At 40.9% G+C, this 18887-nt stretch overlaps 2 protein-coding genes across 13 annotated transcripts in view; one reads left to right on the top strand and one right to left on the bottom strand.

Annotated features, from left to right (window-relative positions):
- Positions 1–18887, top strand: part of LOC142472489 (uncharacterized) — a 377773-nt gene that overhangs the window by 314779 nt on the left and 44107 nt on the right. For 3 of the 12 annotated variants that reach the window (XM_075579544.1, XM_075579539.1, XM_075579545.1), the window contains one exon: positions 17914–18134. The exons of 3 other annotated variants lie outside the window; for them this stretch is intronic. In XM_075579544.1, coding sequence (XP_075435659.1) covers positions 18116–18134 — 19 coding nt within the window. In that variant the 5' untranslated portion in view covers positions 17914–18115. Of the gene's footprint in view, positions 1–8822; positions 8995–9163; positions 12318–17913; positions 18135–18887 lie in introns of those variants that run through there. 6 more of the 12 variants (XR_012789730.1, XR_012789729.1, XM_075579541.1 and 3 more) reach the window with 6 other exon arrangements.
- On the bottom strand, positions 1187–4957 carry LOC142472487 (uncharacterized). The gene is made up of 2 exons (XM_075579534.1): positions 4796–4957; positions 1187–4620 (listed from the first exon to the last, which is right to left on the bottom strand). The coding sequence occupies exon 2, from the start codon at positions 4598–4600 to the stop codon at positions 2495–2497; it is 2106 nt and encodes a 701-aa protein (XP_075435649.1). The 5' UTR covers positions 4601–4620; positions 4796–4957; the 3' UTR covers positions 1187–2494.

Here is an 18887-nt window from a genome sequence, read left to right as displayed (position 1 = left end):
TAGACAAACACGACAACTTCAGAATACACTTAAAACAACACTTACTGCGATGGAGGAACAAAATAAATTGTCCCTTTCACGAAAGAGCAAGAAATGCAGTCTTTGTTTAAAGGTCCCGTGGCTAGATCGCAACTTGCCGATCTGATATCTTGGCCAAATCAAAGTATCTCCTAAACATTCGTTCAGAAGTCCCCAGGGCTGACTAATTCCGTAGTTTGGGGTAAATGCTTGGTTGCGATGGTATTAACCCCTTGCATACTGGAACCGTTACCGCTTTGCTTTGAACGAAGTCCTGCGTGAAGGGTAGTTGCATCATAGTTGGTTTCTTGATTTCTCTCGACAACAAGAATAAAAAAAACACTAGGGATAGTTCAGTGGGCACTGTTATAGACTGTTCTAGGATACCTTTAACATGTGCACCCACGCCCCGCCATGGGAACACTTTCCCCAATAATGGCCGCTTTGCCCGCAGTTTGTAAAACCGGACAAAAAGACCTTTCGGTTTGCAAAGCACATGTCAGCTTGACACCTATGCAACTTTGCATACCTGCAATACACCCTTTTTCTGGTGCCCCTGAGTCTGGGGTTTGGCCCCAGGGTGTCAATGGCCCAGGATCTGGTACTTATCAGGAGACGGCCATGTATACATTATGCTGCTCTGAGGTCTTTCATCCCTGTCACTTCTTTAGACTGAGGGTCGCCGGCTCAGCGGGACCCCTTTTGAAGTGCCAGGAAGAAAATACCCTCAGCTCATTCACCCCTAGCACATTTACATGTCAGAGGATTTTTCCCGGGCTGATAGAAAAAACAGTTCCTGCCTGTACATTTTTAAAATCACAGTTTTACACACTTTATTCAAACTTCATGTTCTTGGTGTACTATCACTGTAATTTGTATATGTATCTTCGTGTTTTATTTACACTTGCACACCAAAAACCAGGGTGCTGGGTTACTCCGTTCTCGAGTTAGCCCCCTTAAATGAAATGCTGGCTTGTGGGAGCCAAGTTCACTGAATTCTCGGGTCAATTGACGGCTCCCACGACAATTGACTTTCCGCCTTTCAAGTTACGGGGCTAACAAGGCACGGATACATTCTATCGGTAAAACCCTTCAGAACTTAACCGCAAGCCACTTATTCAATTGACTTATGGTTACAGGGTCAAACTGATAGAAATGGATGATGGTGATATTAAGCTAAACTAAAACATATACTAAAGCGCTCAACCTATTAACCTAACTTAACTACCTACTTGTGATATATAAGTCTCTAATTATTAATTCCTCTATAAATGAATTTATAATGAATATGAACTGAATCCTGCAATCTAATTATTAAACTGAGGAAGTGGCTGCCTATGGACGAGAATGGCACACCTATCCACAAGGAATGCACAATCAATACTGAACAAACACTACAAAACATACAATAAACATAAATGTCCTTGGCGCACTATCTGGTGAATAACCTGACAGTTAGGGAAGTCCAATTGGTCCTTGATGATAGGGATATTAAATCCGGAATCCAATCTTTTCTGGAGGTCCTTAGAGGTAGTTGAATCAAATCTGTATTGATATAAAAGACAGAACAACCATTGCGCAGTACTTCTGGTCAAACTTCAACTCCCCCACCGTTGCCAGCTACTTACATAAAAATGATTATAAAAGGGCCTCAAAAGGTATCTTTCACTTCTTCCCCGTCACCTTAATTCTGCTATGTTGCCAGGTGGGATGACTCCTCTGTTAAGAGGGAGGCCTCTCTCCAGCGTGATACCGGAAAATAAGGGAATAGGGCCAATGGTATGATACCGTCACAATTTTAATACAATAAAAACAAGACTATAAATCAGTGCACTCACATGCTTATAGTCCCTATATACGTGGTACAATGTGCCGTCCGCTTGCGTGGCAGGATGCTGGGTTGCTGCAGATAGGGGTGAGATTCAGCGTGTGTCCCCGCTTCGTGGCCTCGATTCGGAGCGCCTCGTCTCACACCGATGATGTCACTGCTCAAGCTCCCCTTTTCCTCCGTGCATGCGTGGACGTAAGCAACGTAACACTGCTACAGAAACTCCACCCTACGCGCGTTTCGTGACTGCTGACGTCACTTCCTCAGGGGCAATGGAGTGTCCATGGTAGTAAGGGCTATTTAAACCCACCGGATTATCAATGCAGGGCTCCCATTGGATATAACCAAATTGGAAACCCCTGCTCATTACGTTGCACAATTAATCAATGTACAATCAAATGATATCATTAATACATGTAAATCAGATATTATAAAATTATAAAACCGCATTAGCACAAAATTAACTCAACAGAAGACAGGTAATTAATGTGTATGCTTATAAAATGAATTCGGAGGGGGTTAACCTATATTGCACAGGGGATTACCCTCTATTGCATCTAATAGAGAACTCAGAGGAAAGATGTTTATTGAGGTTGAGGAATATACTAGCAGATATCTAACCAATATTATATTGATCTATCCATTTTTTTAAAATGAAGCCAGATCAAACTCTATATTGAGTCCTTTTGGGGTCAGAGTTTTTAGAGTATATATCCAGAAGCTTTCGCGTCTGGATATCAGATTTATTTTATCTCCCCCTCTCCAATTTTGCTTTGGGCATTCAATTCCCTTACAGATTAACCCTGCTGGGTTCTGCCCATGCTTCAATCTAAAGTGGTTGGAGACACTATGTGTCTCCAAACCCCGTTTAATATTGAATACATGTTCTGCCAAGCGCCGCTTAAGTGGTCTACCTGTTCGCCCCACATATTGAAGCCCACACGGGCATTCTAACAGATAGACCACAAAAGGGCTCCTGCAGGTGATGAAAGACCTAATTGGGAATGATATACCTGTTATATTTGATTTGAAGTCTTTACATTTTTGACCATATTTGCAGCCTATACATTTATTACATAAAAAGTATCCATTGAGTTCCTTTAACCATGTAGTGTTCCGTGACTTTACCTGGTTAAATGGGCAACTTGGTGAGAGTTTTAATTTAAGGTTGTCAGCCTTTTTAAAAACTATCTGTGGATGCTGGGGTAATATATTTTTTAGCTTCACATCACCAAGTAGGATACTCCAATGCTTTTTAATTATTGTTGTAATTTTATTTGCCATGTCATTATATTTCGTGATGAAAGGAATAAACTCTACCCCATCTTTTTTAATTATGGTCTTTTTATTCATTTGAATTAATTCCTCTCTATTTGTGTTTTTAGCTGCCTCTAGTGCCTTTTTTACCCTATTATGGTTATATTCCCTTTCAAAGAACTTGGTTTTTAGTTCGTTGGCCTGTGTGTTAAATATTGCTTCCTGTGAGCAATTCCGTTTCGTTCGTAGAAACTGGCCTTTGGGAATATTATTTATCCATCTAGGATTATGATTACTCGATGCTAGTAAGTAAGTGTTTGCATCTACTTTCTTATAAAAGGTCTTAGTTTCAATTAATCCATTTTCAATGAATAAGGTTAGGTCTAGAAAATCAATGGTGAGTGGATTTATATTGAAAGTAAATTTTAAATTCATATTATTGTTGTTAAGATACTGTTGGAATTTACCCAAATCCACTTCATTACCACCCCAGATACATAGCACATCGTCGATATAGCGCCTCCATAGCACCAGGTCCGCCCCAAATGGGCTGTTGGAATGGATATAGTTTTCCTCCCACATGCCCATAAATATGTTGGCATAACTAGGGGCGAACCTGGTACCCATGGCAGTGCCACATACCTGGAGGTAGTATTCATTATCGTAATTGAAGAAGTTATGGGTAAGGATATATCTAATCCCTTCTATTATAAATTCCCTAAATCCCGATTCGAGACTATCATCCTGCTCTAACACTCTCCTAATGGCCTCCACACCTTGGTCATGATTGATGACGGTGTATAGAGAGGTCACGTCACACGTGACCCATATATAATGATCCTCCCACTTAAGATCATTTACTATATTTAAAACATGGGTGGTATCTCGAAGATACGATGGTATTTGGGAGACATATTTTTGTAATGCAGAATCAATAAACTGGGACAGATTTGAGGTCATCGACTTAATCCCAGAAATTATTGGGCGACCGGGGGGATTCCAGAGATCCTTGTGGATCTTTGGTATGAAATAGAATATTGGAATCCTTGGCTGTTCAATATCCAAGAATTCCAATTCCCCCTTTGTAATTATACCATCTGTGAATCCCTTATCTAAATATTTATTTAGGGCTAGCTTAAACTTAGCCGTTGGATTACCTGGCAACTTTTGATAGGTCGTGGGATCACTGAGTATTCTCATGGACTCCTTTTTGTAATATGCTGAGTCCATGATTACAATACCGCCCCCCTTGTCTGCTCCTTTGATTACAATTTGAGTATTACTCTCTAGGCTCTTAACAGCATCTATCTCTATTTTGGTCAAGTTGTGTTTATCAAACTTAAACTCGCTGGTGGCCTTCTCTAAATCCTGAATTACCAATTCGGTGAATGTCTCTATAAAATTACCCTTAACATGTTTAGGATAGAAAACAGAAGGTCTTTTAAATTTATTTGGTGGACTCACCTGAATGTTATTTGGATTATTGTTTGCCTGCATAACCTCTCTACTCACCGCATCTTTAAGAAAATATTTTTTGAGTGTTAGTCGTCTGACGAATTTTTGAGTATCTATATATAAATCAAACATGTTAGGTCCCTGGGAGGGGGCAAAATTGAGCCCCTTCGAAAGGACCCTCTCCTCAACTTCGGATATTTGTTGGCTGCTAATATTAAACACATTGCTGACCTCTACCTGTGGCTCGCTTGGTCTGACTTTTTTCTCTTTCCTCCTTCCTCCTCTTTTTCCTCTGAATCCTCTATTCTTTTGCGTCTCGCAGTTCGTGGGGTATCTTTTCTCCCTGTTGGATTGTCTGTCTCGCTGTTTCTCCTCGGGGGGAAGTCGTAATCCCTGTCGTGATCTAAAAAAGACGTTTGATGTTGATTATTTTCATGGTCCCTAGATGGTATATGGTAAGGTCTAAAGCCATTATTTGGTCTAAAAACATCATCATAACCTCTATGTCTTTCTTGTGGTCCATCATGATAGTAGTCATGATGTCCATAACCTCCATGACCGTTGGTATACCCTCCCTGTGGTGGACCTTGGTATCTATAAGGTCCATTCCTATATGGTGCTTGTGGACGAGCTCCAAAAGAGGGGCGTTGTACTGCTCCCTTTTTATTAAGTGGTTTGGGTACTTGGTTACTATCTTTTTTAGATTTTTGTTCCTCCTTAGTTTTTGTTCCCTTGCTGACTGGGGTGGTTTTAGCCTCCGCGGAGGTGATTTCTTCTACAATAAGGACTTTCTTCTCTGATTTCCAGTCTCTCTGTCTATTCTGTTCATAGTCTTTTTTATCCCGTATATATTTTTTCTGTTTTGTACTAATGACCTCCTTCTCTAGTTTTTCAATCCTTTGTGTAATTTTCTCATCCAATACTTTGTATTCTTTGAGTTCAGAGAAGTGGCTCAATTTACCTTGGATTTCTGTAATCTCTTTATCCAAAACATCTAGGGATCTAGTTCTATACTGAATAGACAGGTTCACTAAACCAAATGCACATGAGTCAAGGAGATGGTTCCACTCTTTCATGAATTCCTCATTCTCTGTCTCAAGTGTCGGTACTTTGAGGACCCTCAGTCCTCTCGGTATCCGTTTCTGTTCTAAATATTTTTTCAATGCTACTACTTCCCAGATCTGCCTCATTTCTTGCGTGAGAAGTTTTTCTACTTTATTAAATAGAGTGTCTAGAGTTTCAGTGTCAACATCAATATTTTCCACCTCTGTGTCCTCTGAAAAAATATTATCTAAATTACAACTGCGAAGTGCTCGACTAGAAAAAAGTGTCATTTTAAATAATGGTTGGCTGCTGATATGTGTGATGGATAAAACAAGTGATGGTGATATTAAGCTAAACTAAAACATATACTAAAGCGCTCAACCTATTAACCTAACTTAACTACCTACTTGTGATATATAAGTCTCTAATTATTAATTCCTCTATAAATGAATTTATAATGAATATGAACTGAATCCTGCAATCTAATTATTAAACTGAGGAAGTGGCTGCCTATGGACGAGAATGGCACACCTATCCACAAGGAATGCACAATCAATACTGAACAAACACTACAAAACATACAATAAACATAAATGTCCTTGGCGCACTATCTGGTGAATAACCTGACAGTTAGGGAAGTCCAATTGGTCCTTGATGATAGGGATATTAAATCCGGAATCCAATCTTTTCTGGAGGTCCTTAGAGGTAGTTGAATCAAATCTGTATTGATATAAAAGACAGAACAACCATTGCGCAGTACTTCTGGTCAAACTTCAACTCCCCCACCGTTGCCAGCTACTTACATAAAAATGATTATAAAAGGGCCTCAAAAGGTATCTTTCACTTCTTCCCCGTCACCTTAATTCTGCTATGTTGCCAGGTGGGATGACTCCTCTGTTAAGAGGGAGGCCTCTCTCCAGCGTGATACCGGAAAATAAGGGAATAGGGCCAATGGTATGATACCGTCACAATTTTAATACAATAAAAACAAGACTATAAATCAGTGCACTCACATGCTTATAGTCCCTATATACGTGGTACAATGTGCCGTCCGCTTGCGTGGCAGGATGCTGGGTTGCTGCAGATAGGGGTGAGATTCAGCGTGTGTCCCCGCTTCGTGGCCTCGATTCGGAGCGCCTCGTCTCACACCGATGATGTCACTGCTCAAGCTCCCCTTTTCCTCCGTGCATGCGTGGACGTAAGCAACGTAACACTGCTACAGAAACTCCACCCTACGCGCGTTTCGTGACTGCTGACGTCACTTCCTCAGGGGCAATGGAGTGTCCATGGTAGTAAGGGCTATTTAAACCCACCGGATTATCAATGCAGGGCTCCCATTGGATATAACCAAATTGGAAACCCCTGCTCATTACGTTGCACAATTAATCAATGTACAATCAAATGATATCATTAATACATGTAAATCAGATATTATAAAATTATAAAACCGCATTAGCACAAAATTAACTCAACAGAAGACAGGTAATTAATGTGTATGCTTATAAAATGAATTCGGAGGGGGTTAACCTATATTGCACAGGGGATTACCCTCTATTGCATCTAATAGAGAACTCAGAGGAAAGATGTTTATTGAGGTTGAGGAATATACTAGCAGATATCTAACCAATATTATATTGATCTATCCATTTTTTAAAAATGAAGCCAGATCAAACTCTATATTGAGTCCTTTTGGGGTCAGAGTTTTTAGAGTATATATCCAGAAGCTTTCGCATCTGGATATCAGATTTATTTTATCTCCCCCTCTCCAATTTTGCTTTGGGCATTCAATTCCCTTACAGATTAACCCTGCTGGGTTCTGCCCATGCTTCAATCTAAAGTGGTTGGAGACACTATGTGTCTCCAAACCCCGTTTAATATTGAATACATGTTCTGCCAAGCGCCGCTTAAGTGGTCTACCTGTTCGCCCCACATATTGAAGCCCACACGGGCATTCTAACAGATAGACCACAAAAGGGCTCCTGCAGGTGATGAAAGACCTAATTGGGAATGATATACCTGTTATATTTGATTTGAAGTCTTTACATTTTTGACCATATTTGCAGCCTATACATTTATTACATAAAAAGTATCCATTGAGTTCCTTTAACCATGTAGTGTTCCGTGACTTTACCTGGTTAAATGGGCAACTTGGTGAGAGTTTTAATTTAAGGTTGTCAGCCTTTTTAAAAACTATCTGTGGATGCTGGGGTAATATATTTTTTAGCTTCACATCACCAAGTAGGATACTCCAATGCTTTTTAATTATTGTTGTAATTTTATTTGCCATGCCATTATATTTCGTGATGAAAGGAATAAACTCTACCCCATCTTTTTTAATTATGGTCTTTTTATTCATTTGAATTAATTCCTCTCTATTTGTGTTTTTAGCTGCCTCTAGTGCCTTTTTTACCCTATTATGGTTATATTCCCTTTCAAAGAACTTGGTTTTTAGTTCGTTGGCCTGTGTGTTAAATATTGCTTCCTGTGAGCAATTCCGTTTCGTTCGTAGAAACTGGCCTTTGGGAATATTATTTATCCATCTAGGATTATGATTACTCGATGCTAGTAAGTAAGTGTTTGCATCTACTTTCTTATAAAAGGTCTTAGTTTCAATTAATCCATTTTCAATGAATAAGGTTAGGTCTAGAAAATCAATGGTGAGTGGATTTATATTGAAAGTAAATTTTAAATTCATATTATTGTTGTTAAGATACTGTTGGAATTTACCCAAATCCACTTCATTACCACCCCAGATACATAAAACAGAAAAAATATATACGGGATAAAAAAGACTATGAACAGAATAGACAGAGAGACTGGAAATCAGAGAAGAAAGTCCTTATTGTAGAAGAAATCACCTCCGCGGAGGCTAAAACCACCCCAGTCAGCAAGGGAACAAAAACTAAGGAGGAACAAAAATCTAAAAAAGATAGTAACCAAGTACCCAAACCACTTAATAAAAAGGGAGCAGTACAACGCCCCTCTTTTGGAGCTCGTCCACAAGCACCATATAGGAATGGACCTTATAGATACCAAGGTCCACCACAGGGAGGGTATACCAACGGTCATGGAGGTTATGGACATCATGACTACTATCATGATGGACCACAAGAAAGACATAGAGGTTATGATGATGTTTTTAGACCAAATAATGGCTTTAGACCTTACCATATACCATCTAGGGACCATGAAAATAATCAACATCAAACGTCTTTTTTAGATCACGACAGGGATTACGACTTCCCCCCGAGGAGAAACAGCGAGACAGACAATCCAACAGGGAGAAAAGATACCCCACGAACTGCGAGACGCAAAAGAATAGAGGATTCAGAGGAAAAAGAGGAGGAAGGAGGAAAGAGAAAAAAGTCAGACCAAGCGAGCCACAGGTAGAGGTCAGCAATGTGTTTAATATTAGCAGCCAACAAATATCCGAAGTTGAGGAGAGGGTCCTTTCGAAGGGGCTCAATTTTGCCCCCTCCCAGGGACCTAACATGTTTGATTTATATATAGATACTCAAAAATTCGTCAGACGACTAACACTCAAAAAATATTTTCTTAAAGATGCGGTGAGTAGAGAGGTTATGCAGGCAAACAATAATCCAAATAACATTCAGGTGAGTCCACCAAATAAATTTAAAAGACCTTCTGTTTTCTATCCTAAACATGTTAAGGGTAATTTTATAGAGACATTCACCGAATTGGTAATTCAGGATTTAGAGAAGGCCACCAGCGAGTTTAAGTTTGATAAACACAACTTGACCAAAATAGAGATAGATGCTGTTAAGAGCCTAGAGAGTAATACTCAAATTGTAATCAAAGGAGCAGACAAGGGGGGCGGTATTGTAATCATGGACTCAGCATATTACAAAAAGGAGTCCATGAGAATACTCAGTGATCCCACGACCTATCAAAAGTTGCCAGGTAATCCAACGGCTAAGTTTAAGCTAGCCCTAAATAAATATTTAGATAAGGGATTCACAGATGGTATAATTACAAAGGGGGAATTGGAATTCTTGGATATTGAACAGCCAAGGATTCCAATATTCTATTTCATACCAAAGATCCACAAGGATCTCTGGAATCCCCCCGGTCGCCCAATAATTTCTGGGATTAAGTCGATGACCTCAAATCTGTCCCAGTTTATTGATTCTGCATTACAAAAATATGTCTCCCAAATACCATCGTATCTTCGAGATACCACCCATGTTTTAAATATAGTAAATGATCTTAAGTGGGAGGATCATTATATATGGGTCACGTGTGACGTGACCTCTCTATACACCGTCATCAATCATGACCAAGGTGTGGAGGCCATTAGGAGAGTGTTAGAGCAGGATGATAGTCTCGAATCGGGATTTAGGGAATTTATAATAGAAGGGATTAGATATATCCTTACCCATAACTTCTTCAATTACGATAATGAATACTACCTCCAGGTATGTGGCACTGCCATGGGTACCAGGTTCGCCCCTAGTTATGCCAACATATTTATGGGCATGTGGGAGGAAAACTATATCCATTCCAACAGCCCATTTGGGGCGGACCTGGTGCTATGGAGGCGCTATATCGACGATGTGCTATGTATCTGGGGTGGTAATGAAGTGGATTTGGGTAAATTCCAACAGTATCTTAACAACAATAATATGAATTTAAAATTTACTTTCAATATAAATCCACTCACCATTGATTTTCTAGACCTAACCTTATTCATTGAAAATGGATTAATTGAAACTAAGACCTTTTATAAGAAAGTAGATGCAAACACTTACTTACTAGCATCGAGTAATCATAATCCTAGATGGATAAATAATATTCCCAAAGGCCAGTTTCTACGAACGAAACGGAATTGCTCACAGGAAGCAATATTTAACACACAGGCCAACGAACTAAAAACCAAGTTCTTTGAAAGGGAATATAACCATAATAGGGTAAAAAAGGCACTAGAGGCAGCTAAAAACACAAATAGAGAGGAATTAATTCAAATGAATAAAAAGACCATAATTAAAAAAGATGGGGTAGAGTTTATTCCTTTCATCACGAAATATAATGGCATGGCAAATAAAATTACAACAATAATTAAAAAGCATTGGAGTATCCTACTTGGTGATGTGAAGCTAAAAAATATATTACCCCAGCATCCACAGATAGTTTTTAAAAAGGCTGACAACCTTAAATTAAAACTCTCACCAAGTTGCCCATTTAACCAGGTAAAGTCACGGAACACTACATGGTTAAAGGAACTCAATGGATACTTTTTATGTAATAAATGTATAGGCTGCAAATATGGTCAAAAATGTAAAGACTTCAAATCAAATATAGCAGGTATATCATTCCCAATTAGGTCTTTCATCACCTGCAGGAGCCCTTTTGTGGTCTATCTGTTAGAATGCCCGTGTGGGCTTCAATATGTGGGGCGAACAGGTAGACCACTTAAGCGGCGCTTGGCAGAACATGTATTCAATATTAAACGGGGTTTGGAGACACATAGTGTCTCCAACCACTTTAGATTGAAGCATGGGCAGAACCCAGCAGGGTTAATCTGTAAGGGAATTGAATGCCCAAAGCAAAATTGGAGAGGGGGAGATAAAATAAATCTGATATCCAGACGCGAAAGCTTCTGGATATATACTCTAAAAACTCTGACCCCAAAAGGACTCAATATAGAGTTTGATCTGGCTTCATTTTAAAAAAATGGATAGATCAATATAATATTGTTTAGATATCTGCTAGTATATTCCTCAACCTCAATAAACATCTTTCCTCTGAGTTCTCTATTAGATGCAATAGAGGGTAATCCCCTGTGCAATATAGGTTAACCCCCTCCGAATTCATTTTATAAGCATACACATTAATTACCTGTCTTCTGTTGAGTTAATTTTGTGCTAATGCGGTTTTATAATTTTATAATATCTGATTTACATGTATTAATGATATCATTTGATTGTACATTGATTAATTGTGCAACGTAATGAGCAGGGGTTTCCAATTTGGTTATATCCAATGGGAGCCCTGCATTGATAATCCGGTGGGTTTAAATAGCCCTTACTACCATGGACACTCCATTGCCCCTGAGGAAGTGACGTCAGCAGTCACGAAACGCGCGTAGGGTGGAGTTTCTGTAGCAGTGTTACGTTGCTTACGTCCACGCATGCACGGAGGAAAAGGGGAGCTTGAGCAGTGACATCATCGGTGTGAGACGAGGCGCTCCGAATCGAGGCCACGAAGCGGGGACACACGCTGAATCTCACCCCTATCTGCAGCAACCCAGCATCCTGCCACGCAAGCGGACGGCACATTGTACCACGTATATAGGGACTATAAGCATGTGAGTGCACTGATTTATAGTCTTGTTTTTATTGTATTAAAATTGTGACGGTATCATACCATTGGCCCTATTCCCTTATTTTCCGGTATCACGCTGGAGAGAGGCCTCCCTCTTAACAGAGGAGTCATCCCACCTGGCAACATAGCAGAATTAAGGTGACGGGGAAGAAGTGAAAGATACCTTTTGAGGCCCTTTTATAATCATTTTTATGTAAGTAGCTGGCAACGGTGGGGGAGTTGAAGTTTGACCAGAAGTACTGCGCAATGGTTGTTCTGTCTTTTATATCAATACAGATTTGATTCAACTACCTCTAAGGACCTCCAGAAAAGATTGGATTCCGGATTTAATATCCCTATCATCAAGGACCAATTGGACTTCCCTAACTGTCAGGTTATTCACCAGATAGTGCGCCAAGGACATTTATGTTTATTGTATGTTTTGTAGTGTTTGTTCAGTATTGATAGAAATGGATACCCATTCCACCAACGGCTCTTTAAACTTTTGCCACGCTTCAATAAGCGCTTGCTTTGGCGCTCACTACTCCATCTTGTGTCTCAAAAGGATATAGCAGGCATTACATTAAGTTTCATTACAGCAGGCAGTGAATAGCCTGCAAATGGGGGTTAAGAAGACTGGGACAGGGCAAAGACAGCAGTGCATTGCAAATACTTTTAACCCCTTCATTCCCAGTGCGAGTTGGGGTTTAAGCAGCTGGGTATAACACCTTTTTATTTAGGCCTGATTACCCCTGATATCGTTACATACACAATTTAGTATCAGCAAAGATGGAGACTTTGCTATCGATGCCAGCCTCGAGGTCATTAATAAACAAATTTAAAAAGCAGGGGTCCCTGTACTGATCCCTGAGGTACTCCACTCACTACTTTAGCCCAACCTGAACAAGTTCCATTTATGACAACCCTCTGTTGTCTGTCCTTTTAACCAGTTTTCAATCCAGGTGCATATATTATTACTGAGTCCAATTTTCTTTATTTTGTACACCAACCTCTTGTGTGGAACCGTATCAAAAGCCTTTGCAAAATCTAAGTAGACCACATCAACTGCATTACCCTGGTCTAAATTCCAACTTACCTCCTCAAAGAAACAAATAATGTTAGTTTGGCATGATCTATCCTTCATAAATCCATGCTGACTATTACTAATAATTTTGTTTTCCATTAGGTATTCCTGAATATTATCCCAGAATAATATAATAGTATAATCCTAGAATATGAAGGTAGAGGGGGAGGAGAGCACAACAGACTATTTCAGCCAATTTTATTAAGTTTAAGAAAAGCAATGTTTTGGCTGGAGACAGCAGCCTTTATAAAGGTGAAGGGAAGTAACTGCACTGTTTACTCTGCATTAACCACTTCTCACCGTATGAAATACCAAAAGTTAGGCAGTGTCAGTATGGAGGAAAAATAATAAGTGCAGTATAAGCGCTAGTGTATACAGAATAATACAGTGTTATAAACAATACATATATTGGAACAAAACCTGTGATACAGTTAGTGAAGGTAGTCCTTGAGCTGCCTGGGAGGTAAATCCGGTATCTTCCAACCGGATGAGAAGATTCGTGTGGAGTGGCCTCCTATGGCGCTTAGGATGTGGAATGGAATAGAATCTTCTGTGGTGTTTTGTTCAAACAGGGAATACCTCAGAGAAGGTGACAAGAAGCAAACAAAAAACACCGCAATAGTGTATTACCTTGGGGCATGAATGACCATATGGGGCAAGATATACAGAGCATTTATTGGTTAAAACAATTGTAACCTCAATTGACATAAAACATGTATATAATTAATAAACAGTTGACTTTTCTCCTGCTAGAACAAGGAAATCGTTCTCCTGCTAGTTTAAGAATTGTGCTTCCAAGCGCTTGTGCTTTAAGAAGCTACTTTGCTCCGCCGTAGAGTAAAATTGAAATCCTACTCACCATCCATGAGTAGGACATGTACAGTGGTTCGGGGTCTTTTTGCAGGGGTAGCCGCTTGCCATGGGGTGCAGGACGTCCTTTCTGACGAAGAAACCCAGTATTGAGGAGTTTCGAAACGCGTAGGAGGATTCTTGGTCTTCCAGGGACACCGTAGCTGTGCAAACCAGACGGTGACGTCAGCGGGAGGAGACGGTGAAACTACTCTGTCGGCAGCAAACCACGAGGACCGCAACACTTCCTCCCGCATCGAAAGGACGTCCTGCACCCCATGGCAAGCGGCTACCCCTGCAAAAAGACCCCGAACCACTGTACATGTCCTACTCATGGATGGTGAGTAGGATTTCAATTTTACTCTACGGCGGAGCAAAGTAGCTTCTTAAAGCACAAGCGCTTGGAAGCACAATTCTTAAACTAGCAGGAGAACGATTTCCTTGTTCTAGCAGGAGAAAAGTCAACTGTTTATTAATTATATACATGTTTTATGTCAATTGAGGTTACAATTGTTTTAACCAATAAATGCTCTGTATATCTTGCCCCATATGGTCATTCATGCCCCAAGGTAATACACTATTGCGGTGTTTTTTGTTTGCTTCTTGTCACCTTCTCTGAGGTATTCCCTGTTTGAACAAAACACCACAGAAGATTCTATTCCATTCCACATCCTAAGCGCCATAGGAGGCCACTCCACATGAGTGTCAGTATGGAGCTGAACTGCGGGACCTGAGAAAGTATCAGGAACATTTATCAGTTAGACAGTGAGCTATTCGGGGCAGGGTCTCTGTGACGGTGAAGGGGTACCCAGGCCGTGAAATAAAGGCATTCTGCTCGTTTGGGTTCCCCTGAGTCAGATAAAGTGACTGTAGAGTGTCAGTTCTGCAGCCCAGGGCTGGCTGCAGTCATTTTAATATGTAATAATGTCTAAAAGGCGCCCGCCTGGAATACGGGGCCTCTAGCACTGTCTAAAGGGTTAATTGGATAAGCGTGCCTGTGGTTATGTGGTCGAGCCCGGCATTACAACACAGTATCGCTGCGTAACCACAGACAAGCAAGGGAAGCCTTAACGGCAAGCTAAATTGGTTAAGTTGTCTGCTTCCCCAGCAGCCCCACACGATCCCCCCCCAGCAGCCCCACACGATCCCCCCCAGCAGCCCCACACAATCTCCCCCCCCCCCCCCAGCAGCAGCACACGATGCCCCAGCAGTAGCACCACCAGGGGTAGGGGTGGGTGGGTGTAATGCTGTGTGCCTGCCTGCCTGTGCCTATGTCTGTGTGCCTGCCTGTGGCTGTGTGCTGTAAAAAAAAAAAAAAAAAAATGTAATTTCGGGGTCCACCCTCAAATTGCGTTATAGTAGAATGCGCTATAATGGGGTTGAGCTGTATCTCATTACATCCCGGCTCTTGCGTTCTGCTCAAGGATGTCTTCTTTCTACCCCCTTTTTATCTAAAGCCCTCTCCCGCCTTAAACCTTTTTCAATGACTGCCCCACACCTCTGGAATGCCCTTCCCCTCAGTACCCGACTAGCACCCTCTCTATACACCTTTAAGACCCACCTTAAGACACACTTGCTTAAAGAAGCATACGAATAGCACTGTAAACATTCTGAACACATGATACATAAAGCTTGGCCCCCTGCAGACGCACTTACCAGAACTCCCTCCTACTGTCTCTGTACATTCTCCCTACCTACCAATTAGATTGTAAGCTCCTCGGGGCAGGGACTCCTCTTCCTTAATGTTATGTTTATGTCTAAAGCACTTATTCCCATGATATGTTATTTATATTATCTGTTATTTATTCGATTACCACATGTGTTACTAATGTGAAACGCTATGTACATTAATGGCGCTATATAAATAAAGACATACAATACATTATCATGACAGGAAGGTCCTAGATTTCTCATTTTTGGGATGCAGCGTGCTAGGGGGGTTGACATATAATCCAGTATAGTTTTGAGACTGTAACATTTATTTAAAGGCATAAATGAGAAGTAACTCAGAGTTCAATATTTAAAAGTTATAGGAACCGGGACATTTACATTTCAGCCAGGCAGGACTGCGGATACATTAAGCATTCACCATTGTCATTTATGGTCAGGGATCAGTCATGTATAATGTAAGTCCGGACTTCTGAGACTCCCTGTGGAGTTGACTCCAAAGTGTCTGCTAAAGTCCGGGGCTTCAAAAGACACCGACCTGGGGAAAGTGCTAAATGTCAGGAAATATATATAAGCATTTTGCCTAGTAGATGAAGGAAGAACTTCTCACTGGGAAGAAAGAAAGGACAGCGGGCACTGCTGGGCAAATGCTAATGAAGGCTGAACTGCGCTGGGGTAAAAAGTCTTTAATTAGCCATATGCAAACAGGAATATAAAGGGAAAGCCCCCCTAAGTATCTCTAACGCATTTTGCCCCTACGGGCTTTCCCAGTGAGAAGTTCTTCCTTCGTGTACTACGAACAGCTCCTGACATGAGCACGCATATCCGGACACATCAGATGCAGTAAGTGGACTTTGTTATCCATTATTTACGAAGCTCCCCCAGGAGGATTGGTCTTATGTGCGGCTATTACATTATAGGGGTCCGGTGCCGGTCGAGAGACCCTCCCCCCCGGTCATCCCTCTCCTATCATTACTGCTAGGCTATCCCCCATACTAGGGGTCAGGTCATTTGAACTTTGTTTGCTCTGTTTGTTATATCATCATTGTGTTACACATTCCGGATATATATTGGCATTATTGAGACATTCTTCAAGTTGTGGGAACATTTATACTCTGCAGCAAACGCTATTGGGGTGATCACTCACCTCACTCTTTTCCTGCCTAGTAGATGGCCGGGCATCCTAGGGATTGGTAGACATTCTGCCGCCGTGCATGGGGCTTGGTCAGGTATGCCAAGTGGGTTAAGTGCGAAGTTAGTGCATGACCCTTGGCATACCGTGAAGCCCTTTGCCCAGGAACTGTTTGCAAACTTGCCATTGGGTGGGAATTTGCTTCCCACGCCAAGATTGGCTGTGTATTACCCAGATAGGCTTGGGAGGGTTTTATAAGCCAGTGCAGGCTATCGGACTGGTGTTCAACTGTGGTGTTCTGTGATCCATCTGAAGGTATAGCGTGCGGTACAGAGACTATTCCATCGTAACCAAGGATTGTACCCCGCTACGAAAGTTCGTTAGAACTAAGGACTTGTAAACGAAATCTGCAAGTGCAGAACGAAGATACTTCTTTCGGCGGAGAAACGGGCCAAAGACTGTTTCGCGTCTCTTGTTTGCGTATCAATCCCACTCCTTGGAATTGTTACCTAGAAACTGTATTTTGTGGACTTTCGTTCTGGAAACAATTTATTTTGTTTTATCTCATTCCCGTAAGTGTTATTTTGTGTTATCTTGTAAATCAAGCTTTGTGTGTTTCTTGTGTGAATAAAATACAATTTATTTTATCTCACGTTTTGTTAAATCAAAAGATCCAGGTATTTTTGTGGGATAAGCACTGGTCTCCCGTGACAGTCTCCTTTTCCTAATATTACTTTTATGTTTGAAGCGCTTATTCCCATTCTGTGTTATTTGTATTTGTTATTTATATTATGTCACGTGTATTACTGCTGTACACACACACACCACACACACACACACACACACACACACACACACACACACACACACACACACACACACACACACACACACACACCACCTCTCGGATGCCAAATGGGAGCACCAGATGTATCTGCTTTTTTTTATTCATACTATAGCACTGTACAGTTTGTTACTATGTTGCACTAAGGGCGTTGCTGATCTTATAGCTGTTGATCTGGTTCTTTTATATTGGGGTTTTGTACGCTAGATGGTTATATTATAACAATCCTGAGCCATTAATGTGTTTAAAATTGCATTCCTGTTTGTGGGTGGACCAGATGTGTGTTTTGGTGCCCCTGTCTTCTCTGACTCTTTTGTGGTTGTTTTGTGTTAATAATCTTAGGTTTGAAAATTTTAACTAAATGCTATATATTTGTCCAAGAAAACAATTCTAATTACACTTCTATTTTATAGACACAGCTGACATCCAACAAATATAAATTAAGGAACGTCCTATCTCCACACCTTTTTTAGAGGAGCACCGCCCACTACCAGCCTGGACAGAGGAGCACTGCCCACTACCAGCCTGGACAGAGGAGCACTGCCCACTACCAGCCTGGACAGAGGAGCACTGCCTACGACCAGCCTGGACAGAGGAGCACTGCCCACGACCAGCATGGACTCATACTTGTTAAGTGAGTACTGTATATATTTTGATCGCTCTGAAACTTGCAAGAACGGATATCTGGTTATTTTGCAGTTGAAATGAATATGGCAGAAATTATTAAGCATTTTAATCAATCTGGCAATGTGAGATTAACAGTAAAAGAAGTGGTGTCCGTGGTGTAAACTGATAATAGTGAATAGATGGAATGCGTATATTGATCTTTGTGGTAGATTTAAGTGCTGGTTGTTTGAAGTGTACAGCTTAGATCCAGAAGGAAAGGGAAGTGCTGTGTATACTAGCAGGGGTGGTTGAATTTGGGGAGTGTGGAAAACATCTAAAGACTAAACCAAGTTGGTGAAGAAAGGAAGGAGCAGATAAGATAGTACAGGCTGGAGAAAAACTGAAATTCATGCTTGCTAATGCAAGAATATGGGTATATGGTGAAATGGGTGCTCCAGAGATGGTGGAACCTCAAACATAAATGTCCATAATAATTGAGCAGGACTAACAGGCACAATAAATGACGGAGTGGGTATAAAGATGAAATGTGATATGTGAGTCACTAATACACCTGTCTCCTGAAGGTAACAAGCAGGGATGCTAAAAAGCACCCTAATGTGACCTCATTGGAAACCTAACAGTGCTATCAATAGTACTCATCTATAAAAATCACAAATTGAATAATGAAATTGATGTTAACCACTCCATCTGTCCTTAAAAGTCCTGCATGGTGCATCCAAATGGCGTGCAATCTGTAAGGCAGTGGTTCCCAAACTTTTTC

The sequence above is a fragment of the Ascaphus truei genome, chromosome 22 (assembly GCF_040206685.1).
Source record: "Ascaphus truei isolate aAscTru1 chromosome 22, aAscTru1.hap1, whole genome shotgun sequence".
Taxonomy (NCBI): Eukaryota; Metazoa; Chordata; class Amphibia; order Anura; family Ascaphidae; genus Ascaphus; species Ascaphus truei.
This window is presented reverse-complemented; position numbering and strand designations above follow the sequence as displayed.

Excerpts from the sequence above, each read along its gene's own strand:
- LOC142472487 (XM_075579534.1), bottom strand. The coding sequence starts at position 4,600 with ATGCAGGCAAACAATAATCCAAATAACATTCAGGTGAGTCCACCAAAT.